At 50.2% G+C, this 27,922-nt stretch overlaps 1 protein-coding gene across 8 annotated transcripts in view; it reads right to left on the minus strand.

Annotated features, from left to right (window-relative positions):
* OSBP2 (oxysterol binding protein 2) overlaps positions 1-27,922 on the minus strand; it is a 135,350-nt gene that overhangs the window by 75,442 nt on the left and 31,986 nt on the right. For all 8 annotated transcript variants that reach the window (XM_082324865.1, XM_082324863.1, XM_082324869.1 and 5 more), the window contains one exon: positions 27,400-27,608. In XM_082324865.1, coding sequence (XP_082180991.1) covers positions 27,400-27,608 — 209 coding nt within the window. The remainder of the gene's footprint in view (positions 1-27,399; positions 27,609-27,922) is intronic.

The raw sequence follows: 27,922 nt of genomic DNA on the forward strand, positions 1-27,922 counted from the left end.
CTGTCTTTTTAAAGTATGATGCCCCAAAAAATCACACATATTCACCTACGCAAGTGTGAAGTAAAACGTGTCTTGAATATAATACCTGCCTGAAAACAGCCAAAAACAATACTGATTTTTTTTTCACGGTACTTCACACCCGCTTTTACTAAATTTTATTTTATTGATATCAAACCACTCACCAGTTTCCAAACCTCTTCTGTTCCTTCTCCTCCCTTCCAGGAAAATCCATTCACACCGTGCCTACACAGCAAGAAAACTCTCGAGACTTTCAAAAGCAAAACACAATTTAGCATTTTAAACCTCCTGCCAACTAGGTAACACTGTACCCCCTCTCTTGTTCTGTGCATCAAAGGAAGAATTATTTAAGGGGTAAAAGATAAAGAAAAAAAATGTAAAACATAATGGCATCTTTGCTTCTCTGGGTTTGAGACTTTCTCATTCCTCTGCAAGGAATTAATTTTGTTATAAGGTTATTCTTAAAAATACTTAAACACAACCAGTTCCTCACCTCTGCGACCTGGTTTGGGGGTTATCTGGCCCATCTCTGCACTGACACAGGACACACTCGCAGCAGTTTTGTATCAGCCCTGCGCCGACCGGACCAACACAGGGAATATTGCAGGAGCGCCCGGCTCCTGCCGCAGCACCCCCGGCCGGGGGATGCCCCTCACTCCCCTCTCCCTGCGCAGGGATGTATCGCCCATTCCAGGTAGCCATGGGGAGCCTTCCCGCTGCCTGCTCCCTTTCCTAGGGCTCATCCCCAGAGGACCCAGCTCCACCTGCCAGAGCCTGAACCTCCAGCCTTGAAATCCCAGGAGCAGGACGCCAACGGGATACGGCTGTGACGTCTCCGCGTCCTGCGACTTTCTGCTTCTCTTCCCATCCCCTCCGGTTCTTCTGCTGCCCTCGTTCCCTCTGCGTTCGAACGTCTGCCAGCATGGCACGGGGTAAGGTGCCCCACGGGGTGAGGGCACCACTGATGCAGCTCACACTCAGCACTACAGTCATTTCAGGAAAGGTCATTTTTGCTAATAATTTGGTTCCTTGAAAAGCAAAGGAGGATTTAAGTAGCAGGCTCATGCCACGCCTCACGAAGTGCATTTCTACCCACACCGCACTAGCCCCCGACGCACCAGCTGGAAGGAACAGGCACGCAGGTGCCTTCACTGGTGACAGGGGTGCAGGGAGGACCGAAGCATCGCACGCCAATAATCGAGGTCTCGAATCTTCTCTCCGCAGTCCCTTCTGCTGTATTTAGTTTTCCATCATCGCATTCAGCCGTGGCAGTAAGTCAGCAGCAGCCTGGCAGCGCGCAGGTCAGCAGACATCTCCATGGAGCGAATCCCCTCAGCCCCATCTTGTCCCCACATACTTTTTTTACAGTCAATCGGTTCACGAGCAGAGTCGGAGAATCCAGAGCTGAAACTCTCCCCCGCCGACCAAACACCATTTGTGGAAAGACACGCTCACCACTCCGTCTGACCTCCCAGCCCTGCCCTGCGTGCCTACTGTGCAGCAAAAGACGGCAGAATTACAGCCAATTATTACTGGGGGTATTTTCTTCCCTGATTGAGAAGAATTTCAACCTCTGGATATCACCAGGAAAACACCATGTGCGGGTCCAGAGCAGTTTAAGACCCATCTCACCACCCCCAGGCTCCAAATCTCAAAGCGGGGACACCCAGAAGCAAAACCGCGTAACTTGTCCAAGGTCACGCAGAAAGGTTGTCTCCAGAGAAACAGATCCCTGAAGGCTTTTCATTAGCTTTGCTCAACAATTGCCTTTTTCTTTACGTTTTGCTCCTGCCTTCATTTATTTTATTCCGCTCAGAAAGCACTACTGGAGTGAGAGAAAACACCCACGGGCTCCACCTTGTTTACACTGAATCCCACAGTGGGTTTGCATGCTACAAAAATCTTAGATTAATGAAGAATATGCAATTCATCCTCGAGATGGAAATAAACGGAATAATCAAAATAATTTTTTTCTACTGTAAATAGACGGTTAACGAGCTAACACATGGATCTTTCATTGATGCACTGATGGGTCTGCTCACGGACGGCTTGACCAAGCACATCAGTCACTGCAGGTCACAGCCTCCCTCGCTAGGCACCATAAACTGTTTAAAAAAAACACACATTTTATACATGACTTGTCTGTACTTCTATTTGTTTAGCTGGATTCTGCTCTTTGCAGATGGATTGCTCCCATCAAGGGATGCAGGAACACCTCACAGAGCAAGAGAGCTCAACAGAGAGAATTCAACATGCAAGGAACAGCGACCAAAAAATCCACAGAAATGACAAAAAAAGGACGCCAAATTTGAGCTGTTACATTGCCATTTGTCCTTCATAATCTGAAAACCTAACAAAAATTTGTCTGGTTGAAGTATTTTGGCTTGATACATTATGTTCCAAAACCTACAGGACTTTGGACACGCGCTGCTGCGCTGCCCCAGGTGCATCAGTACCCCCCACCAGCACACAAGATCAGTTACTGGCTTTTAGGAATATGTCAGAACATTCGTTTTCCCTGGTAATTTTAAATTTTACATGAAAAAGCAAGTCACTCCGGGAACACAACAGTCATCCCCACCTTTCACTACAGCATCAAACGACCACCCACTCGCCAAGGAACAAAACAAAAAAGTCCTAATTTGTATGCAAACCATAGTTTTGCTTTTAAACAAACTGTCCCACACATGGTAGTGCAACCAAGAAAATCCAAGTTTAATATAACTCTGAATGTTTGGCCAAACATTTATTGTTTGTATCAGTATTAGGAAAACACACCTTGCTATTAGCCAGATAAGCACAGAATAAAACCCTTGTAATCAACTTCCCCCCCCCCCCCCCCCCCGAAATCTGGCCTCTCATCAATACAGACCTACACAGGTCCCGTAGTTTTTTAACGACATAGCAATGCAATGCCTCTTTTTATCTCATTTGCAATTATTTACCAAGCCTCGGGAATATTAAAATTAAGGATCAAACAATGCTTGGAAAAATATCAAGACTAAGGGGCGAGGCTGAGCAGGAGGATTTCAGCAGCCAGCAGCTCCGCAGTCGTTCGAACCGGCTCTTTGAAGCCAGAGCAGCCACGTGGCCAAAAACAAACTGAAAAGCAAATTACAGCTGCCTGAGCCCACCCTGTAAACCACTGCCGCCTCCGGTAGGTTTTGCTGGCTGGAGCAAACACCAGGTTCCTGTGGGAATCCCTCGGGAGCCGACATATCTTGGTGCTCCCTCCGCACAGCTCCGACCCCCCCGGCCATTCCTGCCACCCCAGGGTCACTTGGCCCCACCGCAACAGTGGGACGCCAGGGTCTCACGGGGGGGGTCCAAAATGATGCATGCAGCCCTCCAACCCTTCTGTCTTGGGGCCACTTCACATAAAACTCTGTTTTTTTCCAAAGATTTCCACTGAACTGATTCCCTACTCTGTTGCTCGTGTGAGAGTGGAAAACTAAATTAATACACTCACATCAAGAATGGCACTGAGCTGACTGAGGCCTCTGGTCCCCCTGCACCTGGCTCAGCATCGCTACGATCAATCCCTCGTTGCATTTGTTTCCAGCATCTGCAAAGCAACAACCCTCGAGTTCCCTAAGCTGGAAACCTCCGAGGAGCAGGACGGGCACACGCTCAGCCGGGACTGCAGCGTCCCCGGGGACCACGCGAGCTGCAGAGAACTGGGGCAACCCCCAGCCGACCGCAGTGTTAAAGACGATGGCTTTCAACCTTCGGCAACCTGACTTCTTATTTAATGATCCCATGTATCTCAATAGCTACGTACGTTTGATGCATTGCATCGCTGTAGGTGTGCAAAGTATGGGAGGAAACGATGCCAAAGGGAAGGTGCAAGCCTGGAAAAGCAAAGGCAAACTCAAAACCACTGAAGCTCTGGAAAGCGAGTCCCCAACGCCATGGTTTTACACACCCTCCTGCCCCAGGCTAAGCTGCTTCACCAAGCAACAGTACGACCGAGGACAAAAAACCTGTCTCACAGCTACCATACAGTCCACTGCACTTCAAAATTACAACACGGAGATGCTTTCTGGAGACCCGCTGCGGCGGTGGGGAGCAGCACAAGCAGAACAGGGCAGTCCCACGCGGTGCCGAGGTCCCACCACCACGCCGTGCCACGCTGCCCGCTCAGGCACAGCAGTGTCTTTGCTCTTGGACCACTCTCCTCTCCCACAGCCCGTCTCTGCACTCAGCCTGACTCGTTAGCAGGAATCGGATGTTATCATGCTTTAGTAACACCCAGAGCTTCTCATTTTCCCCATTTTTCAGACTGGTTCAGCCCCCATTGCCCACACCAGCAGCTAACACACCGTATCCAACCCTTCGGGCATTTTAGGATCTACAAAGCCTGTTATAAGGCTTAGGCAGGAGTTCAAAGCTATGGTCCACTGCCACAGCTCCTTTTTTCCAGTATTATTCACAAAGAAAAAGAAAATACATTATATACGTATGTTAAAAACAGCACCAGAACATTTGCAATGGCTTGCATGACATTAGGAAGTGGGAAAAAAACATTAAATGAACTGATTTAAATAATCCCACTCTGACGTGCTCTAAAGAGGGCAATTTCTCATCCCCATGTCCTAAAAGATGTGCAAACAGCAGCCCAGGGTGGACAACACGGTCCTCTGCTCCACACTACATAAGACAGTCCACACACCGTGACCTCCTCAGCCAAAGCCCTTCATCCAAACGCTGCCATTCAGCTTGTGCAGAAAGATTTGGTCTTGGTTGTTCCCCTTCCATTCAAAGATTTAGAAAAGAGTAGAGGGAATAAGGCATACTGAGATAAGTATCTTTATACTGACACGAACTACACGCAGGGGAAGCTGAAGCATATAAATAAATAAATACACTGGATAAAAATAACACGATGAACACCAGCACCAACTTTGGTCGGTGGCCAAGACTGGCTGGAAAACCCTCGCAGCCACACGAATTGGCATCTCTGGTCTCCTGTGAGCACTTCTGATCGATAACCTCAAGGCTGATGCTATTATTCCACTACATTTCCAATCCAAGACCTTTGAGGGGACCTGAATTTGTAGCAGTGGGGAAAAAAAAAGACCTTTTTCAAAATGAAAGGGACTTTCTCAACATGAGGTGAAACAAAAAGGTACACATCCATTTTTTCCTCTTGCAGTTTGTTTAATTTCTTTTAATCACTTTCTTGGCAGTTATTCTGCAGGTTTCTCAACTGCCTGTCAAAAACCATCAGTAGGTCCTTTCTGGCTCTGCTGCCAGGTCCAACTGTGCCATCTACTCAAGTGGAGACTCCAGTTCTCCACCTTCTCCCCCCTACATCCATCAGAAACAGCTGCTGTACCACAACAGGAATTTCATTACTCAGCTCTAGAAAACAGAACTGACTTTACCTGTGACTCCAACAAAATACAAACGATTGGCTAAACTCAGTTTTAGCTGTCAATATTTAACTGCTAACTGGCAATAACTACAAATAGCGACCGAATAGCAGCCAGGGGTTTGGCCAGGCCTGTCCAAGGTGATACTCCTCCCTACCGGTGGCTCTGTACAGTCTGCACAGAGCCCAGCCAGACCCACTGAAAATGGATGAAGGATGGGATCTCCCAGACCTGCTTCAGGCATTGGAAAGCGAGATGTTTAAGCATAAACCAGCCACACACGGTCCCTTTACAGCTAGAAAAGCCAAGGACCTCCACAGGGAGACTCCTTCCGAAGGAGTCTCCTTCCATCACCTCTGGCAATGCCTATTTCTGTCTAGTGACTGTAAAGTATGAGCCAAGATCCTGGCCCAGACCAGGGGGCACCTGAAGCCTCACTCGGAGGCGAGATGAAAGTTTTAAGGGGTAGCTGAGCCTGCTTCCGAGTTGTCACCAGCGTCACCACCACGACACGAGTGTTATCACAGAGAACTGCACTAGAACAGGCACAACAAGGAGCATGCAGAGCAGATAGGACTGGGAATCACCAAACTATGGAAATTAAACACCCCAATACCACTTTTATCCAGTCCATTTCAAGCGAGGACTTTGCCGCAAGGGGCCTGAATGGATCATGGGATGGTGCTGCCCAAGAGAGCAGGTACGAGTGCCACAGGCAGCTCCCATCGTCGCACCACACCGTCACACCTGGCTGTGCTGGGACAACAGGCACGAGGGCTCCCAGATGGGGCAGAGGTTGTTAATCCAGCACTGCCACAAAAATGAGGCATGACAACAGCCTCAATGGAAGCTACGAGCCTCCTGGCTTAAACAACGCTTCTCACAACCCCCAGCATAACGGCACGTAGTCTTGCCTGTAAGCCCTCCACGTGGATAGGGACCCTGGAGCCCTTCCCCATCTTCCTAGGAATGCCTTGAGGCATCGGTGAGGAAACACCTGCAGACAGTCCCAAGAGACCGCCAGGCACAACCATGTCCTGCTGGACCATCTGGATGCACTGGGCCGCCTCGCTCTCGCGGAAGAAGTCGGTTCATCTGGGAGCGCATCCATCCTGCAGCTGGGTGCTGGAAAGCAGAGGCAGAAGGCAAGGGGCCAACTTGACGGTTTTTTTTTTCCTCCTTCCTTTTTTAAAGCAAGATGTTAATCCTCCAGCATCTTTTGTTTGCGCTGTTTGCTAACAAGATGCTAAGCAGTGAAATGGAGCAAGGAAGATGCCTCTCTGGGTCAAGGCTCCCCAAATTCATGCTGCATGGGCAGGGAAGGAAGAAGCCGCTTGCTGAGCTGACTTGAAATGAAAAGAGCTACAAAAGGGAGAAGGACAAGAGAGGAGGCTTAGCTGGGAACCATCTCAGGCAGATACAGCACCACCAAAAATGAAACCCCCTGATTCTGCAGAGTCACAAGAGTTACAAGCAATACCACCCAGCTTCAGAGCCAGTCACACGTAGATAAACAGGATAAAATATCCAGCTGCTCTCCATGGAGTCTATGACTCCCTGCAGTCCACACGAATTAGATTTAGGCAGAAGTCCTCTTCCAATCCTCCCCATGTAGCATCAAGATAACCAGGTGCCCTGTGTCAAACATTCCCGTGGGACCCGTAGCATTGCCTGCTCCATCCCATCCTCCATGGGAATAAGCTGTACTCCTCCGGGGGGGGCGGGGGGAAATCAGAGAATCGTGGAATTGTTTAGGTTGGAAAAGACCTTTAAGATCATCAAGTCCAACCATTAACCTGCCAGAAATAAAGTACAACCGGCACCATTTCTGGGAAGAAGAAACTACTGCCCAATGGCTGTGGTTACTGACTGGCAGACAGCCTGGCTGCAGGTTAACAGCTCTCAATCTCAGCAGCAGCACGACCAGTTGAGTCTGAGAGAATAACCAACCTCCAGCTCTCTTCGCAAAGGAGGACGATAAACCTGCCCCCATGGCTTGGAAACCTCCTCCTGCAGCACCAAGGAGCCTATTTAGGAAGTCTAACGGCTGATCTATCTCCTCCATCCTCTCCAAAGTCAGCATCGGCATCTTACACCATCCAGTCCTTCTCTCCTCTGCCTCACTGCTGCTGCTGCTTGCGCCTCTGCTTGCGTCAAAGGGCTCTTTGCGCAGCCTTTCCATCCTCGCTCGTGTCAGAAGTCGGGTGATTACCGATGCCCGCTGTGCCAAGTCACCACTGTGCTCCCCTGCTGCTAAATATAACACCTGCCGCTTCCCTCGATAAGGCTGTCAGCAATTTAAGCTCCTACCAGTACATTCAGGGGAGAATCATAAATTGCATTTTTATCATCCTGTCATGCTTTCATTCCTCCTTGTTTTCCCTTAACAACTTGTCCAGCTTTAGCTGTAAATGAATATTTAAGTTTCTAGTGAATGGGTTACTGCCAGAGGAAGAGCTTCTCCCTGAAGAGATTAGTTTAAAATTGGCAAGACTCCTTAAAGCTGAATTCTTAGTTGAAGCTACAAATGTAATAACTGAGGTCAAAAACCACCGGTTATTCATCTCCACGAACAGTATCTCCACCAATGTAATGTTATTACAGTACCATAAGAAGTCATTTTACACTGAAAAACGCAGGCTTCAGTGCTGCATTCATCTTTGGAGAAGCCTCTCTGCTCCCCATGCTACTTTTGTGTCTCAGCACTTGTCCCAGAGCGCGCAGGGCTCACCTCCAGCACAGCCTCCCACAGAGAGCTTAGGCTGGAGCTGGGTCGAGTGCTCAAATTGCTTCACACTCATCCCAGGACAGGGGTCCTACAGAAGAGCCTGGTGAGCCACTGCAAAGGTGCTCCCAGGGACCCCCGACTGGGTCAGGCAGAGCTCCCTTCCCCGGAGAGGGGAACCCAGACCCGCAGGGACTTCAAGCGTTGTGGGTAGCCACCTCCTTTCACTGCAACATCCCCTTCCGTCAGGAAAACACTCATAAATCACCAGATCCGTCACCTTACCGATAGGCAGAACATCAGACATAGGCTTTGCTTCACACCCAAAGGCTGTTCTTCCTTTTCTTCAAGGACCAGCAGTATAGAAGATGTGGATCCAGTGCAACACCGCTGAGGCTACGCTGCTCCAACAGGGATCGGGCTGCCCCTGTTTGGGACTGCAAGGGCTCCACAGGTAACCAGAAGACACAGAAACCAGCAGCTCAGCATCCCCGCTGGGTCCTGGGCACGGCTGAGGGATTCTCACCGCACTGCTCACCTCCCTCCACCCCTTCTCCATCTATTCTGTCCACATCCTTCCTCTGTGTGATTACAAAACTGCTCATGGCTGCTCCATGGCCTGCTCCATCCTCAGGCTGTGCTGCCACATGGACACGGAGCGCTGGCTCGCTGCTCTGCCTCCACCTTCCTGCACCGTACGCAGGCGCTCCTCAGGCTGCAGAGCCCCGGCACTGCTGAGCTGTCCCACCTGCAGCGCCACTCCACGACCACCGCAGTTAAAGCCCCAATTCCTGCCGCCCCCCACTCCCTTCCCAACCAGGGGGGACCCTGGACCCTTCCCGAGGGGTGGAGGATGCAATGTGCTCAGCTCAGCAGGGCTGAGACCCCCAGCAGAGACCCCTCCACCGCCTCCCGGCAGGAGCAGCACTCCATGCATCCCACCTCTCGCCGACAGAGCTGATGGAGGAGGCTACGAGTTACTATGAAAGAGAGATTTTCTTGAAATAAGATAAAAAGCTGAGCAGAATAAAAGTGGCATTAAATTCTCTTGAAGTTGATCTTCACTTCCTAGCATGACAATTTTAACTTAAAGACTCCTAAACTCAACAGGAATTATAAATTTCCCAGGCTGGATCCAGGGAAATGCCCCAAAGGAGCGTCTGCCGGCGCCAAAGCAGATTTCAACGCAGGGAGGAGACGAGGCGCTGCAAGAGCACAAAGCACCGCAAGATGCCAGCACAAGCTGGTCGGATGAGCTGTTTCCAACCCAGCGTCTCAGTGCAGTGGATCTTTTGGGGTCCCCGCAGGGTTCCGCATGCTGTAAGCAGCCTGAAGCATGCCTGGGCCCGGGGAAAGAGCTGAAATGCTGGGGAGAGGAGTAGCAGCCCTTCCCTTTCAGCCCCACCAGACGAGCTGACCCTCCTGCCCCACTGGAGAGCATTCGAGCAGGGTCTGGCTGCTCAACACCTCTCTTCTACGTCATCCTTGAAAGGCCAGTTGCAGTCAAGTATACGCAAGCAAATATCTTCATCGCCTTCAACACCGGGCTCTCTGCAGGGACATCTCTTATGCAAGAGCTGGGGAGCCTCACGGCAAATCCTGCCGAGCACGCGAGGAGTCAGGGCTTCGTGGAAGGAGTGTGCCAGGAGAGGGCAACCTGCTCCTGCTGCATTGCCTGGGCTCAGAGCACACAGCAAACCACCAATAACAAGCCGCTGGTGAATCGCAGCATCCCTCAGCTACGGCAATGGAGAGCAATGTGATGCTCGGGAATAAAGTACCACCCTTGGTAGGTGGTTTAAGAAAATCAGGTGCAAGTAAACATCGTTTCTGTGAAGTTTCTCCTTCCCTTGGGCCTGAGCTGAGGGACGGACCATTTAGCAGCACTGGATGAAACGCTCTGCAGAGTCCTAAATGACAGTAGTGCACTCAGATATCATAGAATCATAGAATCGTTAAGGTTGGAAAAGACCCTTAAGATCATCGAGTCCAACCATTAACCTAACACTGCCAGGTCCAACTAAACCATGTCCTCGAGCACCACATCTATCCGTTCTTTAAATATCTCCAGGGATGGAGATTCAACCACTTCCCTGGGCAGCCTGTGCCAGGGCCTGACAGCCCTTTCGGCGAAGAAGTTTTTCCTAATGTCCAACCTAAACCTCCCCTGGCGCAGCTTGAGGCCGTCTCCTCTCGTCCTATCACTTGTTACTAGGAAGAAGAGACCGACCCCCACCTCGCTACAGCCTCCTTTCAGGTAGTTGTAGATATTCCCCCTCTACCTTGTCCCGAGGGATGTCGGACATCCCACGGGGACAGAAAGCACACGTGGCTCTCCAGGTACGCAGATGCCATCAGTCCTCCCAACCTGCAAGTCTTACCAATTCACTGACTTCTGAATAACAAACGAAACCATCACATCCAACCTGAAAAAATACAAATTAATTTAGCCGCAGGAAGAACCACGGAGGGACTTGCCATGCCCTGCGAGGGTGGCACGGGCCATTCGTACCCCACTTCAAGCTCAAACCCAATTCTCCATTCTGTGGATGGGGAGCTGAAGCTGACTTGCTTCATTAAACACAAACCACACGCCAGAAGGGTTTCCTTCCACCTGTTCCCTCCTTAGTGTAAAACAGCTCTGCCACCTACACCGCTGCCCCAGCCCAGCTACCAAAGAGATGCCTTCAGACTTTCTGAAGGGATCAGCTTTCATCTAATGACTCATTTCTAATTAGTAAGAATTGTTATTATTTTCAGAGTTCAAAATTGGTTCTCCTCCAACAGCCTTTTTCTGTGCCAGTTAAAAAAAAAAAAAGGCACTTGGGAATTTTAAATGCCTAAAAATAACGCTGAAATACACTGAACCGATTACGTGAGCTGGAAACGTTCCCCCTTGGTGTGCTCAACCATATGAAAATCCCTGTTACATTACTAAAAACTGTATTAAAAACTACTTACAGTTGAAACTTGCTTGGCTTAAAAATTTAAGTAACAAGCATCCATTTTCACCACTTAGTGAGAGTTCAAGGCGCAAGAGCCAGTGAGAGCAGGGCTGCGCAACGAGCCAGCCGCAGGGCCTTGCCCTCCTTCGCCGCAGAGGCTCTCCAGCACCCCCAGCCCCACATATCAGCATCCCCACGAGGAAACCACACCGGGAAGCCCCCGGTGATGCGACTGTGCAGAGCAGAAAAGCCTACGTGTCTCAAGGTGTGAGATTTCAGCATCTCCAGATGTGCCAGCGGAGCCGCTCTCTGCCGCGCAGCCCAGCTCAGGGCTGCCTGGGGCACTTGATGCAAGCGGTACCCAAGGCACAAGGCAGCATCACCTGGCAGCGAGGGCAGGAGGAGGCAAACCCACACCAGCTGCCTGTTTTCCGCCCCCAGAGCAGTTCTGCCTCCTCTGCCACCATTCCCCAGTGTGACCCAGCCATCGAATGCCAGCAGCAGCTCTGGGAAATCCCAGCAGAGGCCTTACCGAGTGGCAACAAAGGTCAGAAGTGAGGATCCGACCAGATGTCCTCACTCGAGAGTCGGCTTGCTCTTTATCGGACAAGTGCCACGAACTGCCGGGGCTCAGGGGTCCCCCCACGCAGCCCAGCAGCCTGCCGACGGGCTCCCTGCTGCCCTCAGCGTGAATTATGGGCCATTTGCTTTGTTTCTCATTGCAGATTCAGGCTCCCTCCTGTGTCAACTCTAAACAAGAGCACAGCCTGTTTGTAGCATTCTCACGTTCAGTAACCAGCACTTGGTGAACTGCTGGTCCCAACCTTACACGGCTCCAGGTTCATGAACAAGCTGCTGTAGGTCACGAACACCAACCGCGCAGACCTAGAGCTACAACAGCAAATTAAAATCCAACCCGGGTACAGCATTAAAATTAGCAATCCGCCATGGGTGGTCAGTAAGAAGGGACCATTCGCGTTGACATTCATCCCAACTCCAGTTATAACAGCTACCAAAACGACAAATCAAGCTAATATTAGCAATTGCAGCAGAGAAGTAATGACACAGATCATCCTTCCCACTTCTGCCACCCACGCAGGAACAGGGATTTTTAAGATCGCAGGGAATATACGGTGCACGCCTGGCAAGAGCCAAGGAGACACTCGCCCTCGGTAACAAGGCAGGATTTGTAGGATGTTTGACTGCTCCTGGTCTCCAAAAGACAAGGCAAACGGCCGGGTCAGTGCAAGGATGGCTTACCAAGGGCAGCAGACATGAGTTTCTCTGATATAACGTGCATGGATGTAGAGCTCCTCACATGCATCCAGGTATTTCAGCAACTGAGTGACACTGTTGTCTGCTTGTTGAATGAAAGAGGAAAGTCAGGAGCTGAACAGCTGGTTGAACCTGTAACATAGCAACTCCCTGGAGCAGCAGTTTGCAGTCATTAACTGGAAAGTGAGACTGGCTACAGGAATAAACCAGATTGCACGCTTGAGCCAAGTCTTGAGCAGCAGCTGCTCGCAGCCCGTGCTTTCACTGCACCCAAACCATGGCTAAAGAGACCTGAAGAAGCCCTGGCAGAGGAAACGGCGCTGCTTTGCCCCAAGCACTGCTTGGTCTGGTGGTATGTCCCGCTGCCCAGCCAAAGCCTTGGGTCAGCAGAGGTGCTCCCAGCCAGTGCAAGGCAGGGATATACCTACAGTCAACCAGACTATTCCCAATCAGAGCTCAACGGCTCCTGAAAGTCTCTTTTAAGGCAGAAAGCATCCTGCCTGTGCGGTCCCGGCCCCATCGCTGGAAGGGTGGAGGGCTGGCGGCAGCCCAGGTTTGGCCAAGAGGAGCACTGCAGACCAGAAGAAATGCTGGGGGCTTTTTGCTCGCTGCCCACGGTTTCCGAGCACTGGGCCAAGCGCTCAGGAACGGGATGTGCATCAGCCACTGCTGCATCCCAGCCCATCACCAGTCTGCTCCAGACCTTACATCTTGTCTTTGCTTTTGCTTAGTGACAATTCTTCCCCCAAAAGCAGCCAGGGTGATAAAGCCACCCACATGCCAGCTCCGTAGCGAAGCAGCAACCCACACCGCAAGCCAGGCAGAGGGCTCGAGCGTGGCCAGGTTGGAGTTTCCCTGTTTCCGATGGGAAAGGCAGCCGGCTCCTGCTGCAGCAGCCCGAGGCTCCCCCACCTCCTCCGCAACCCAGGCGGTACCGTGCACCAGACCAACAGCACCGGGCTCAACCTGGAAAGGCAAACACGTGCGACACCAGCCCCTCTGAAGTCCGTCAGAGCAGGGATCCCAGCCACACAGCACAAACGGCCACCGACAGAGCCCAAATTCACCCCCCACGTGATGGCTGCATGTGGCATGGTGCTACCCACCCCTTGGTCACAGCTGCCAGGGGCTGGCTCACTCCGTACTGAACGCAGCTTCTCTTACAGACGATGGTAATCGGCCACTGAGGACATGTTTCTTTAAAACAAACCCAGGACTGCTTCAAAACAGCTCACAGGCATGCGAGTTACAAAGGCAAAGGAGCCCAGGTTGCCATCCAGTTCTCAGAACACATGGTCATGCCACCCTGGAGGAGCAAAGGACACAAATGACAAGGCAAGAATTCACTGTGACTTTACGCATCAGAAGAAAAAGGCAGAAAAAAACCAAAAATCAAGAATTTACACAGGCAAATCCCTCCCTCTGTCCATCCAGAGCAGCCCCATACCCTGGTATGAGCAAAAAGATACCAAAGCTGTGCTGGGGACAGAAGAGGGACAATGTCAGCTTGTTCCTGCAGCCTTTGAGGAAGGGAAAGGAGGCAGCGAGGGGAAAGACAGGGCTGTGTGGGAGGCAGCTGCTCAAAGCACTCTCACCTCCGCAGGGAGCAGGACCTTCAGCTGCGCACCCAGCCCCAAGACGAGATCTCAGGGGTGGATGTGGGCAGGGGCCAGGCCCTGCCACACGCAAGCCCTCGTGTCCTGCTTCGCTCAGGGCATCGGAGCTGGCAGCCTCCTGGGGAAGCCCTGTGCTGCAGAAAGCTGCTACTGAAGGTGGGGGATTTGCTTCTCCAGGTGGAAAGGGCTGGTGCTTCTGGACTGCAGCCACGGCACAGGACATGGGCTCGCTCCAGGGGTCGCACCATGATCTCTCAGCAAAAGGGAAGCAGGTTTAATTCATTTATTTCTCTTGCAAATGCATGTGCTAACAGACAGGCATCAATCCGACAGTCTTTACCGTAGTGCAACAAGCAACAGCAGCCCTCTGCTTCTCACTACCAGTATCAAACCACTCCAAGGACCCAGGTGCACCAAGGTTTGCAAACCATCCACTGACAAGTCCTCATTCAAAAGGATAAAAAAAAAAAAAAAAAAAAAAACCACAACATTAATGCAAACTGAAGCTACTGCCTCTGTTCTTCTGCAGTTACTGTTTAAAACCGGTCAACATCGCATGGACCAAAGCGGAGGGATCAGGCGATTAATCCCCCCCGTAATGGGGCACAGGATTCGACCCAAGCCGCGGGCAGCAGCACGCTGCGCTTTCTGGGTTTCAGCGTTTACGGGGCAGCGGCTCCCGGGGCGTGCTCTGGTCTCTGCCCACCCGGCTCTTTACAGGGATTAACGCAGAGGCAACGGCTCCTCATTTCCTTCGCACACTTGAAATGACACAGGGAAAGGGACTGGACGCACAGATAAAGCAAAACTTTATCCAATGCAAGAAAGGATGGGACCCTTCAAAGGCTGTTTCAAACCGTGGCCAAGTAATCAAGTGCCACTTGTCATTCTCCAAGTGAAATAATTAAACATAAGTTAAGGTAAAATGTGTGCACAGCTTCTCAGGTTTTATTGATTTTTGCTTTGCAGTGTTGACAAGCAACCTTGATAAATTCTTTTGTCAAAAAACTGTGTGGAATTGATGGAATCAAATGGAAGCAACAAAAAAAAAAAACCACAAAGCACTAGACAAAGGAAACATTTATTTACAAACAGCTGAAAAACATGAAATGATGGAAATAACACTTACTCAAGCCATGCACTCACACACAGCAAATACTGGCATTTGTCCAGAGTGCAGGGTGACAGGTCAATAAATAATGAAAGGAGGAAAAATCACAGATTTTTAAGAAACACAGAAGATGGGCACAGGAGAAAAATAAAACAATAACACAATACACACCGCTTTTAAGAACAAGAACAAATTTGTGGTAAATACAAACATGGCAAAATAGAAAGCATTCTGTCACCTTTTTTCCTTGAGACTTATCAATTCAAGGAGCAGCACAATCCTCACCGTAGGTATTTTTCCCTCTCCCATTTTTGCTGGTGAAGCATTTGCTCTTTAGCTCACCAAGGGGAGAACAGAGCTGGTCCCTATTGCTACGATAGGCTACTTTAGCCCCCTAATTTTGCCCAACCTCCCAGCTGCTACAGCCACAACGCAGGACTGAGCAGGGACCAGGAAGGATTTTTCCTCCCTGTGTACTTGCACCAAACTCCTCCTACATCAGCTCAGCCAAAAAAGAGCCTTTTCCTTCACTGCACCTGTCCCAGGTCCCCCTCGTACAGCCCTGCCAGCTTTGCAGAGGAAAGAAGGGGCCCGAACGGCTGGTGCGGCTCCACGCAGCACAGCCGCGCCAGCGGACTCCAGCAGACTTGAAAATACTTGCAAGCCACCAAGGCAGCATCCCTCACCCCAACGCCAGCTGCACGCAGAGGGGATTCTGCACAGGAGTCACAGTGGCGTTACCAGATTTGTAGCCAATGAATAAAGTGGGTGATAATTTAATAGCAACGGTTTTTCTAGACTTAAAAAAACAATAATAAAAAAAGGGTTCCTTTGTGATGACTGTGAAAACAACTTTTCACTCAAAAAATTCTATAAATCACAGTGCCAGTGACATCTTGCAGACCCAAAGTTTTCTGTGTTCACACCCAGCATCTCAGGTCTTCATCGCCAACTGATATCTTCGTGCCGCACGTCCCATCCCACCTCCTCTGGCAGGAGCATCTTTCCGAGCAGCAGCGTGGGAGCAGAGGCTCCTGCCCACCGCTGCACCACTCCTGCTGCAGCAGCCATTAACAAAACCCTCGCCCCCTTCCCTCCTCTGCACAGTCACGTTCAGTTATTTATTTTCAGGCGGTTTATTAATGCAGCGTCACCTGTAACACGGAGTACACACAGGAGCCCACAAAGCTCCAAAACGCAGCTGCACCGAGAGCAGGCAGCAGGCTCTGTCACTGCCACGGAGCACAGCTCACCGCATGCAGCCTACTTAAGCTCCAACTTCTGCAGCTGTATTTTAGGAGCCCTAAAACGCACTTCATGAGTTCATGCCACAGGGTAAAAGTGCAGGGCGACTGCTCAGAATGCAAAACACCAGGCTTCTCCCTTCCTCCTGCTCCCCGGGGCAGCAGCACACGCCAACAGAGGCGGTGGGGACATACCTGTGCTGTGGAGCAGGTGTAACAGCATGTCCTGCAGAAGCAGTGGAGAGCACCATGAGCTCGGACATTGTTTTCCATCCTACTTCTGAACCCTGCTTGTTCACCACGTGTTTGCAACGTTAATGCGTACTGCTTCCCCAGTACCGCTCCCCACCGGATTGTGGCGGTTTTTTAAATTATAAAACCATCCTGGAGCATTTTTGCCAGTCTTCCCCTTGCCTTTCAGTGCTGCTGTTGCACAATAAACTCCCTCCGTCGACACCACGCCAGCGACAAGCAGCCAGCCCCATGGCACGTGCAGCAGCAGCAGCACAGCTCCTTCGCTCGCTCTGGAGGATGAGGCTGCAGCAGCAGAGATGGCCTATATACTGCAGTCTGCACTGAGCTCCCTGCTGTAATGTTTAATTTATGGTGTTACATAAGTACCATTTTCCGTGTTCCTTCGCTATAAATGATTATCACGGGTTACGTCGGCAATAGAATAATATATAACGTAGTATTGCATGCAGGAAAAGAGAGAAAGATCAGCACCAAATCGAGAAGGTGAGCTATTTCTTGGGTAATTCTATCCCAACGTGCAAGTGAAGTGGAAAACAGTAACAGGAGAATTAAAAACAGATTAGCAAAAAAAAAAAAAAAAAGGGGTGGGGGGCCATTCCCGAGTTGTGAAATACTGGAAAATCCTAAAGATTCCTCCCATCCTCCTCACGTTTGCATTGCCAGGCAGCAGCCTGAAGAAGGGAGCAGTTGGAGGCTGTGCAGATCTCTGACTGTTCACAGCCCGTTTCAGCTGAATGTCCATCCATCAGTATCTCATCAGCTGCCTGTATTCAGACAACCTGATTAAGTACCAGCCCCCCCAGGCCTCCCATCTCAAGGCCTGCAAACTTCTCCAGTTGAGAAAAATTCCCAGGCTGATCAGGCACACTCTAAAAGCAACAAAAATGGGAAATCACTTTTTTTTTTCCTTCCCGACACCTGAACTTCCTAGAACATGCCAGATACATATTCAGACCACTTTAACCACCTGCATTTAAAAAGAAGTCAATGTTCCATAACCCTCCGCATTTAGGGCAATTGCTGATAGTCCCATCATCTGCAAATCCCCAAGCATTCAGCTGCAGCAGATGTGGAGGACGATGGCCATCTTCTGCTCATCCAAGCCCCAAAGCTCTTCCTGTGCCTCGCAGAGCCCTTCTATTCCTTGCAAGATGCCCAGGAACCTTGTCCCATCACACCGCGTGGCAGCCAGGGATGGATCTTGCCCCACGCTTACAACGTGCCTGTGGCAAGGCAAAGGCTGGCGAAATGAGGGAAGGAGCCACAGGAGATCATACCCACACCCTGCACCATGCCACCAGGATGTGGCTTTGCCAGCGCAGCCTGCAGGTGCAACACCAGCCAGACCATGGAAGGGGCTGGAGAAGTGAGGACTGCTTGCACAATCTCCCCCCCAAGGTCAGGTATTCAGTCGTGAAGGCAAAAGGTTAGGAGATCAAAAGCAGCAGCTTGGAGAGCACAGAGGATAGGACAAGTCCACCAAACCCACCTGAGGTGACTCCGGTAGCCCACAGGCACCATTTCCATGGTGGCCGGCAGAAAGCTTCGTGCTTTGACATACTCCAAACGCATCCTGCATCCGACCCTGGGTGTCAGACCCCATCAGCCAGGCCAGACTGATAACCAGCGTAATTATTCCCAAGTGAGCCTAACGTAACCTTATTGCACAGAGATAAACGCTCAGAAATAAGATCAGTATCAAGCCTTGTGATTCTATTAGTGACATATTACAGCCAGCACAGGGCTACCCCCAAGAAAGAGCTGAAACAGTCAGCAGGATTAGTCTTTTTCTGGATACCACTAGAAAGATACAAGAGACCAACAAGGACTTTTCAGAGCCTATTAAAAAAAAAAGTATATATGGAAAAACCCAAAGGCCAAGTACTGTGAAGTCTTCAAAAAAATCCCACTTGCTGTTTTTGAAAGGGGGCGACTGGCTGAAATTCTCCCAAGTTTGAAAAACTCCATTTTGACACAGCAATAAACCCCTTCAGCGGCGTCTAAGAGCAGGCGTGGCTCCAGCTGTCCCTCCTCCGCACCGCCTCAACTTACAGGGGGTTCGCACACCCCGCACGTGTGGTGCATCACAGCATCCCTTTGGCTGCAGCGGGAGAAGCTGAAGTGTTGACCGCAGCTCACTGGTGGTGGCCGAGACGGAGCAGCCCGTCCCGATCGCAACTTAACAGGGGAACAGGAGAGGCAGAGCATCCTGCCAACTGCAGAAGGGAACACAAGTGAGCAGCAGAAGGTACTGAAAGGAGACAGGAATCATTAGAGTGGGAAATCCAAGCAAACAGCTCCATCTCAGCAGCACTGTCTTCCCCAGGGCTCAGTGTTGGGGCCAGTCCTGTTCAATATCTTCACTGATGATCTGGATGAGGGGATTGAGTGCACCCTCAGTAAGTTTGCAGGTGACACCAAGTTGGGTGGAAGTGTCGATCTGCTGGAGGGTAGGAAGGCCCTGCAGAGGGACCTGGACAGGTTGGACCATTGGGCCAGGGCCAACTGCATGAGATTCAACAAGGCTCAGTGCCGGGTCCTGCACTTCAGTCACAACGACCCCAGGCAACGCTACAGGCTGGGGGAGGAGTGGCTGGAGAGCTGCCTGGCAGAAAAGGACCTGGGGGTGCTGGTCAACAGCCCGCTGAACATGAGCCAGCAGTGTGCTCAGGTGGCCAAGAAGGCCAATGGCATCCTGGCTTGTATCAAGAATAGTGTGGCCAGCAGGACCAGGGAGGTGATGGTGTCCCTGTACTGGGCACTGGTGAGGCCGCACCTCGAGTACTGTGCTCACTTTTGGGCCCCTCACTACCAGAAGGACATGGAGGGGCTGGAGCGTGGCCAGAGAAGGGCAACGAAGTTGGTGAAGGGTCTACAGAACAAGTCTTAGGAGGAGCGGCTGAGGGAGCTGGGGTTGTTTAGCCTGGAGAAGAGGAGGCTGAGGGGAGACCTTATTGCTCTCTACAACTGCCTGAAAGGAGGCTGTAGTGAGGTGGGGGTCGGTCTCTTCTCCCCAGTAACAAGCGATAGGACGAGAGGAGACGGCCTCAAGCTGCGCCACGGGAGGTTTAGGTTGGATATGAGGAAAAACTTCTTCACTGAAAGGGCAGTCAGGCCCTGGCACAGGCTGCCCAGGGAAGTGGTTGAGTCCCCACCCCTGGAGGTATTTAAAAGAAGGGTAGACGTGGTGCTCGAGGACATGGTTTAGTGGTGGACTTGGCAGTGATAGGTTAATGGTTGGACTCAGTGATCTTAAGGGTCTTTTCCAACCTTAACGATTCTATGATTCTATATTTTCCATCGCAGGAACTCCTGGCACAGTTAACGGCAGCCAGCTATCCTGGGAAAATCCAGACTCCAAGAATCAAAAAGACAATTAGAAGAGCAAGGTAACTGAGCGCTGGCAGCCAGTGGCACGAGCCCTACAAACAGAGGGGAAAACAGCTCGCGACGGGATGAAGAGACATCACAAGGAGGATGGGAAAAGGGAGCGCTTTTGTAAGAAGAGCTGGAAATAGCAAGGACTATGACAGCAAGCCACGAGGGCGTATGGACAACAACGACGGGGATTGTCCCATCCTGCCAGAACTAGAGCAGAAGCATAAGCCAAGGCCACCTGGCCAGGAGCTTGTGGAGAGGAAAGGGGGGGAAGCAACAACGGGATAATTCACAGAGCAGGGCAGGGAAGGTTGCAGATGCTTTGCAGTATCGCATTCCCAAGTTAAAATGTCTTTTGCAAACAAACCCCTTACTTGGAAAGAGGGCAAAAAAACAGCCAAAAAACATGAAGCAACAAAACCACATTAGCACTAGAGCAATTAAAGGGAAAGCTAAGGAATAACTAATTATGGATCCTTTTAAATACTACTGCAATGGCACTATGACTGGATCTGGCACGCTGAAGCAGAACTACTTGCTGGCAGCCTGCTTGTGTGAGCTGCAACCCTGAGAGCTGCATCTTGGCTGTCACCCACCAAACCGCACACCTAACCTGCGGTGGGATCACCGGCCTCTACAGCAGCCTTATTTCTCTCCAGAGTTGTATTTTCCCTTTAGGCTCTGCTGCAGCAGAAACTCATTCCAGGAGCCAGAGCAGAAAGCATCACCAGCACTAACAACCCTCCCCTTTCCCCCTTCACACCGCTCGAAGCTCCCGCTCTCCTACAGCCTACAAACAAGCCCCTGTAAAGCTGCTTTTCATCACTCCCTGTTTACTAAGAAGAAAACAGCTGATTAAGGCAGTAAGAATAACTAGTCAACCCAAGCAGTCAACCCAAGCAGTCAACCCAAGCAGTCAACCCAAGCAGTCAACCCAAGCAGTCAACCCAAGCAGTCAACCCAAGCAGTCAACCCCCATTATCCCAAGTCCCAGACCCACACCACACACAGCCACACTGGAGTGTTGGTCTCAAAGTGAATCCTCCCCCACCTGACACAACCCTAAGAGGCTGAAAACACAACATGAAGCCCAACAGGCACAACCGAGAGATTTCAGGGAGCCTCGCTCCAGCGGCAGCCCCGCCGGGATGGTCGCACAAGGTCAGCTCAAACACCCAGGCAGCTTCATCTCTTCTCTAGCAAGCAAACTGTAACTAGTGTTTAGGAAATAGAATAAAGGGACAGAGCACATGCAGTAGTTTTTCTGGGCATAGCTGCTTAGCATTTAGCACTGTGCTGCTTACGGACCTCCTGGGTTGCATTTTGTATACAGAAAGTTACAGCTCTCATCCACGAGTGCTGAAATTGTGCCCGAATCTGTTCAGTCTCTCTGGATTTTCTGGCTTCCTGCAGCGAGTGCCACCATTTAATTTTGTGTTGTACAAAATATTAATTATTCCCGCTTCATTTAAACCTATGACCTGATAATTTCCTCCTTGTTCTTGTTATAAGCAATTTTCCCCATCTTTTCCTGAAGCATTTACTATCTTCCACACAGCACCTTCAGCTGTTATTCTTCCAGATGGAAAATGTACTTTCCATCATCCACCTTCCCTTGGTGGAGGAGGTTTTCTTTGTCTAGTTAATTTTGTCCTGTTTGGTTTTTGGGGGGGTTGTGGTTTGTTTTGTTTTTTTTTTTTAAGTTCTGCTGAAAACTCTGTGAGCTGGTGTGATGAGAGCCAGGGCCTCTCCAAGAAGTGAGCATCACAGCTGCACTCGGAGCAAACCTACTTTTTCCTCTTTTGCTCTTTTCTTAGCGATTCCCAGCTTTGCTGCTGCACTGATGTCTCTTGAGCCCCGACCTCAGTGTGAGGCACCGGGTGCCTTTGAGGGAGGCTGGCCGGTGAGCTGGTCTTGGCACAGATGTGAGCACTGACCTATCCAGTTAACTCCTGCTTTTTTAGTCCCATGAACACCAAAAACGCCTTCAGTCAGCCTGAAATCTGCACCGGTTCAGGTAACAACCTGAATCACAGCATGGATTTCATCCTCTCTCCTCCCAGGAACCCCCGAGCAGGGGGTCAAAAGAAGTCAACAACTCCCTCGCCTCTCTAATCAATGACCAAGCAGCCCAACTTCATTTTGGGGAGCTTTCCAACACAATACCTAGTGTTTAAAATAGCAGTGACAGATTTCTACCCTCCCCTTGCAGGCTTTTCCAAAGACCCCCTCATCACATAGCCAAGAAAATAATTCTCACATATTCACCATTCATATAATTAATTCCTGTATCTCATGATACTGCCCTAAAAAGAAAGGATATTTTTACTGCCATAAAAAAGGCATATTAACCACAGTCATCAAATACTTTTAAGTTCACATCCTCCAAGCCATGACTGCAGAGAGAAGAGTGAACATAAGGAACAGATAAAAGCGCTTCTTTGCCGCCACCGCCGCTCCACAAAGTTGAAGTTGTCAAGAGGCCAATGCATGAGCTGACAAAAATCCAAAGGGTGATACGGGTACAATATGGTAAGCGGAAAAGGCCGGAATTATTCAGAAGCTTACAGTAACAGAGGGTGACTACAGAAATCTGATTTTCAGGACAGATAAACAGCACAGGGCCATACTGAGCACCAATGCAAGCGTAGCCCATGCCTGCTCTTTCCATGGGGTGATGGAGCTGGGTACCGTGTGGGCAAAGCAAGTTTACTACATCACCAACACTTTATAAACCCAACTAGAAATAGGAATGCCAAATTTGGCTGAGCAGAGGCTAGCGGCGAGCTGTCCAGCCGGGTCTGGGACCCTTCTGTCCTAATGTTACACTATACATGTATTTTAGCAGAATTAAGCACCACAGGGTAATTGAGGAGAGAGCTAAGACAGCAACTCAGCTCTACTCGCTTTCTGCTGCTAATCCACCCTGTATCACTAGGCAGGTTTCTCACCAGTGAAGCAGGATGAGGACAGCGAGCTCGCCCAGGTGACGTCTATCAGTACTTACTTATGTCCCAGCTCACAGCTCGTTACCAAAATAGTCCCAGCTACACATGGGTAGAGGGGAAACCAGAGCTCCTTCAGTTACACACAAGAAGGAACAGCAAAGTCTCCCCTCTCGTACTGAGTTTGGGTATAGGTTATGCTCTTTCTTAAAAATAGAAATGAAAATCAGCCCTGTGAAAATGGCATCTCTCAGTGCACAGCTCGAGCTAGCCAGTAGTCAAGTTAAAAACACTTCAGTATCTGTTTATATCAAGAAAACTACTGGGGGAAAGGCTCTCTTCATCCACCCCAAAATAGTCTCCCAGTAGTCAAGATATTCACAGAGTTAACCTGATTTCCCAGTCCTACACCCCATCAAATCTCAAACGCCAGGAAAGCGGTGATGGAACACTGATTTCTGCAGAAACACGAATGGAAAACCCCAGCTTACACTTGGGCACGTTTTATTTTCAGTAGCGACTCAAGTGTGGCTCATCTCTCAAACATTTCCAAAAAGAGGTCAAGTTTTTTGGTTTGTTTGGGGTTTGGTTTGTTTGGGGTTTTTTTGGTTTTGTTTTTTTTTTTTGTTTTTTGTTTTTTGTTTTGTGTTTTTTTTTTTTTTTTTTTTTTTTTAAATTAATTACACACTAACACATTGCTCCTTTTTGGATGCAAGGAGAGAAGGACTCCAGAGCACCAGGAAGCAAGGATGCTCCCTTCCCTCTCCTGGGTGCAACTCGCCACATCCAGAGAGATCTGAAGAAAACTGCATGGAGCCAAAAAACTGCCCCGCATGTGAGACTGCCCCAGCACCCATCAGCTGGAGACATATCAGAAGCAGCTGACTCGAACTAAATCCTCTCCTCCCCAGGTGTGCCACCTCCACCAGAGCCCCCACGCTCCTGAACGCCTGCGGGGAACCCCGAGGATGGGCTCTGCCGCATCCCCCAGCAGGGGGCAGCGCCCGCGAATGGAGATCGCCCTAAGGATGCTCCTCATGTCCTTCCCCAGAAGGGCAGGCAGCACTGAATCACAGAATCGTCAAGGTTGGAAAAGACCCTTGAGATCATCGAGTCCAACTGTTAACCCAGCACTACCAAGCCCACCACTAAACCATGTCCTCAAGCACCACGTCTACCCTTCTTTTAAATACCTCCAGGGGTGGGGACTCAACCCCTTCCCTGGGCAGCCTGTGCCAGGGCCTGACAGCCCTTTCGGTGAAGAAGTTTTTCCTCATATCCAACCTAAACCTCCCCTGGCGCAGCTTGAGGCCGTTTCCTCTCATCCTATCACTTGTTACTGGGGAGAAGAGACCGACCCCCACCTGGCTACAGCCTCCTTTCAGGCAGTTGTAGAGAGCAATAAGGTCTCCCCTCAGCCTCCTCTTCTCCTGGCTAAACAACCCCAGCTCCCTCAGCCGCTCCTCATAAGCCTTGTGCTCCAGACCCTTCACCAACTTCGTTGCCCTTCTTTGGACACGCTCCAGCACCCCGATGTCCTTCTTGTAGTGAGGGGCCCAACACTGAACACAGTACTCAAGGTACGGCCTCACCAGTGCCGAAACTGGACACAAACCTGCTTCTCTGTCCTCATCCGCCCGCTGCAATGCTCTCCCTTTTTTCTGGCCTCCCAGAGCCATCAATGGTCCCTCCTTGTCAGCACAAATCCATACGGCTGCTCGCCACCCTTCGCACCCACCAGCCAAGACAGCCCCAATGCGTCGACCTGGGCTCTGCAGAGCAGCCCTGGGAAACACACAGGTTTTGGCGATCACTCAGGATAAGAGGAATCAACTCAGAAGACTCCCCACATGAACAGAGCTGAAGGACCTAGGGACAACTTCAGCAAATCCAGAGCCTCGTCCCTCCACTTGTAAAGACCCACTCCAGGGCTCTGGGCAACGCCTGGCACTCACAGGGACACAACACTAGGAATTTTATTTCGATTCAAGCAAAATAGTCAAACCTAACGCACATTCATTCTTTACCTTAATTAAAAGATTACCAGAGAAAACACCATCAGCCAGGTGAACATTAAAGTGTAAAACAACACCAACGTCCTCAGCTCTAACTCCACGCCACAAGGACTCGGCGCCCATTTACAGAGTGTCTTATCCCCTCGGTCCAAATCAGAAAAGCCTGGAAAAACAAGTTTGTTTTGGTTTTTATGTCCCATCAGCTCCCTCGCCTGGATCACAGCATTGCCCTGCAAACAGCTGAGTCAGCACAACTGCAAGGCACTGCAGAACGAGCATCTGCACCCAAAATCAGCACCGCTGCCGCACTGTCCTTACCCTGAAAGTATGGCCCGAGCTCACTGAAGTTAGGAAGTCAGCACGTCCAGAGCCTTAAGACAGGAAGTCTCTGCATTTGCTATTTTTATGTAAAGACACAAACCAAAATAACTGTGCACGACTCCAGAGGCAGCATCGCTGACATCCTCCTGCAGCCCCGGGCTGGGCGGGAGCTCAGCAGCTGGCTGCCTGCGCCGCTCCACGCCTGCCCTCGCATCGCCACGGCCCGGCGTTCTGAAAGGTGAAGGTAAAGGCACACACCAGCCTCTCCAGCACATGAGATCCTTCTTCAAACACCTACCCAGCTAAAGGACTCGCTTCCCGCTATGGGATAAGTGATGTTCACGGGACTGGCAGCCATCGCACCCAGCTCACTACAGCCATGACCTGGCACAATGTCATGCTCTGCCAGGCAAAACACGCTTGCCTAGAAACCTCCATCTTCTCCTCAGTTGGCTGTATTCTCCATCAGCATTCACATACGCTCCAGAGCTGCAATATCAAGGGACAGAGGGTTCACAATACTTTATGTAATTAAATCTGTAGATGCTAGTGCCCCGGAACACAGCGTACTTAAACAATTATGGGAAATGGGTAAGTGGCTCATGCACTAATCAACTTCTGTCTGACCTTGTGGCATGGCTAATTATACAAAAGTCAGACCACATTAGTCCAGGACGGGGGCTTATTCTCCTGCAAGTCAAACCGTCGGCGCTCTGGCATTCTGCTGCTCTCTACAAAACACTACATTAAGCACAGGCTCTGCCTGCACAACGCCCCTGGCAGCCAGCATCCCAAACAACCGTCCCACTGGTACACAGACAAAAATGTTAATGTGCTGCCTTCCAAAAATGTGGTTACACTAATTTTATGTTGATTGTGTGTTTTCATAAGCCAGCAGCATTAGAAAGCGGTCTCCATCCACACAGCCTCGACCGCCGCTCAGACGGAGAGCTGCGCCCTGCAGTCGCACCGCAGCGCGTTGTGGTTTTGGTGTGCACGCAGCAGCATTTCCCTGGGGGAAGCGGAGGTTTTTCTTGATGCACTGACCCAACCACAACCTTCCTCAGTGGCCATGTGAAAGCTAAGCTTCACGAACACTTTACCCATGGATGCATATTCACTGCAGTCAATAGCACAGAGCAGCATCTACAGGTGTCCCAAAGCCCAAACCTGGACCAGGACAGCGAGATGCTACATAAGCACTGCACCAAAGCACTTTCCATGGTCACGCCTTCACACACCCCCTTTCTAAAATATATTTGGGGCATTTTCTGAAGCTACATTTTCATTTTAAGCAGAGTGTTACAAAATCAGGTGTTCGCTACATCTTTTCTCTTGCATAAGGCCTGATTTCCAGCATTCAAGACAAGATCTGAGAGTGGTTTTATTTTAGGACAGAGGAGGTAGCCAGCTTTTTAATACATTCATGGGTTTTGTTTTCTGCAACTTGAAGCTGTGCTTGTTTGTGGAAGAAAACTAAGTGTTAATCCCAGAAGAGTTACGAACATTGAAATATTTCTTTAGAAATATTCTGTTTGTTAAGCACCTAACCGATCCATTACACAACAAAGCAGTAAAAATGACACTCTGGGGAGGAGCTGCGTAACAGGCATGGGGCTGTCCCAAACGCACACTAATACCACACCACAGCATAGCGTGTGTAGGATGGAGAAGGGGAAATAGGCATGGAAAGAGAGAGCTCAACTAAATCTATGTGTCATTCACCTACTGAACTATCCTAAGCTACGGGTGAATAGAAAGACACGGCTCTGGCTCTGCGTGGTGAATTGAGGGCCACTCACCACTGCACTTAGTGCCTCTTACAGCATCCCCCGTCCACACAGACCAACTCAAAGTTGCCAGGAGAAAGGCACATAGGTCCTGCCTTCAATAAGAAGTATCGTTAGTTCATTTTTTCTGACTCTCTACTATTTACAGTCATTACCAGGGGCTTTAAAGACCTGCTCAATGCTGCACAACCAGACGAGATGACGTTTGGTGCACACAGTATTGTTTAAAACCCTTTGTGTCTCTGTGAAACCACCAGCTATTTTTAATCGCATGAAATAGTATCTGCCAGGATTTCTGCACAATTTAGCAAGCACAGAAGAGCTGGTTTACAAGGAGGTTTTAAACAGGATCCAGTTGCATGTTCACACACTAAGACGCACTCTACCTGACTGGTTGTTCCTCATGCGGATGGCTTTTGCTTTGGCCAGCTCCAGGGCCGTGACCCAGCGCTGCCTCTCCACTTCCGAGTTCGCCTTTAAGTGGTACGTCCTTCCCCCGTTGGAAAGCACGATGTTACAAGAGTCCTCAGTATCGATATGAGCTGTGGACAGGTTGATGGTCCCGCGACACGTGTGGGCCATTTCTGCCTGCGTCCTGCACAGGAACAGAGGGAAAAGGAAGCATCAGTCTCCCTGCACCCGTCCTGACCCCAAAACACCACCGATGCACTCTCCCACCCAGCAGAGACCCACGGAAACATCCTAAGCAGGCAGTAAGCACGTCAAAGCCACCAAAGCTAAACAAGCTCCTTGAACAGAAGAACAAGGACGGGCTGCAGCATTTAGATAGAGCTTGTTCCCTTGTACGAACATCACCCCCATCATTTAGGCTGCTGGTTTCACATCCTGCTGTGCCAATTGCTTCTGGTTGCCCTAAAAGTAAAATTACCAACTGCACACAACTGGCTT

The sequence above is a fragment of the Platalea leucorodia genome (assembly GCF_965183815.1).
Source record: "Platalea leucorodia genome assembly, chromosome: 12".
NCBI lineage: Eukaryota > Metazoa > Chordata > Aves > Pelecaniformes > Threskiornithidae > Platalea > Platalea leucorodia.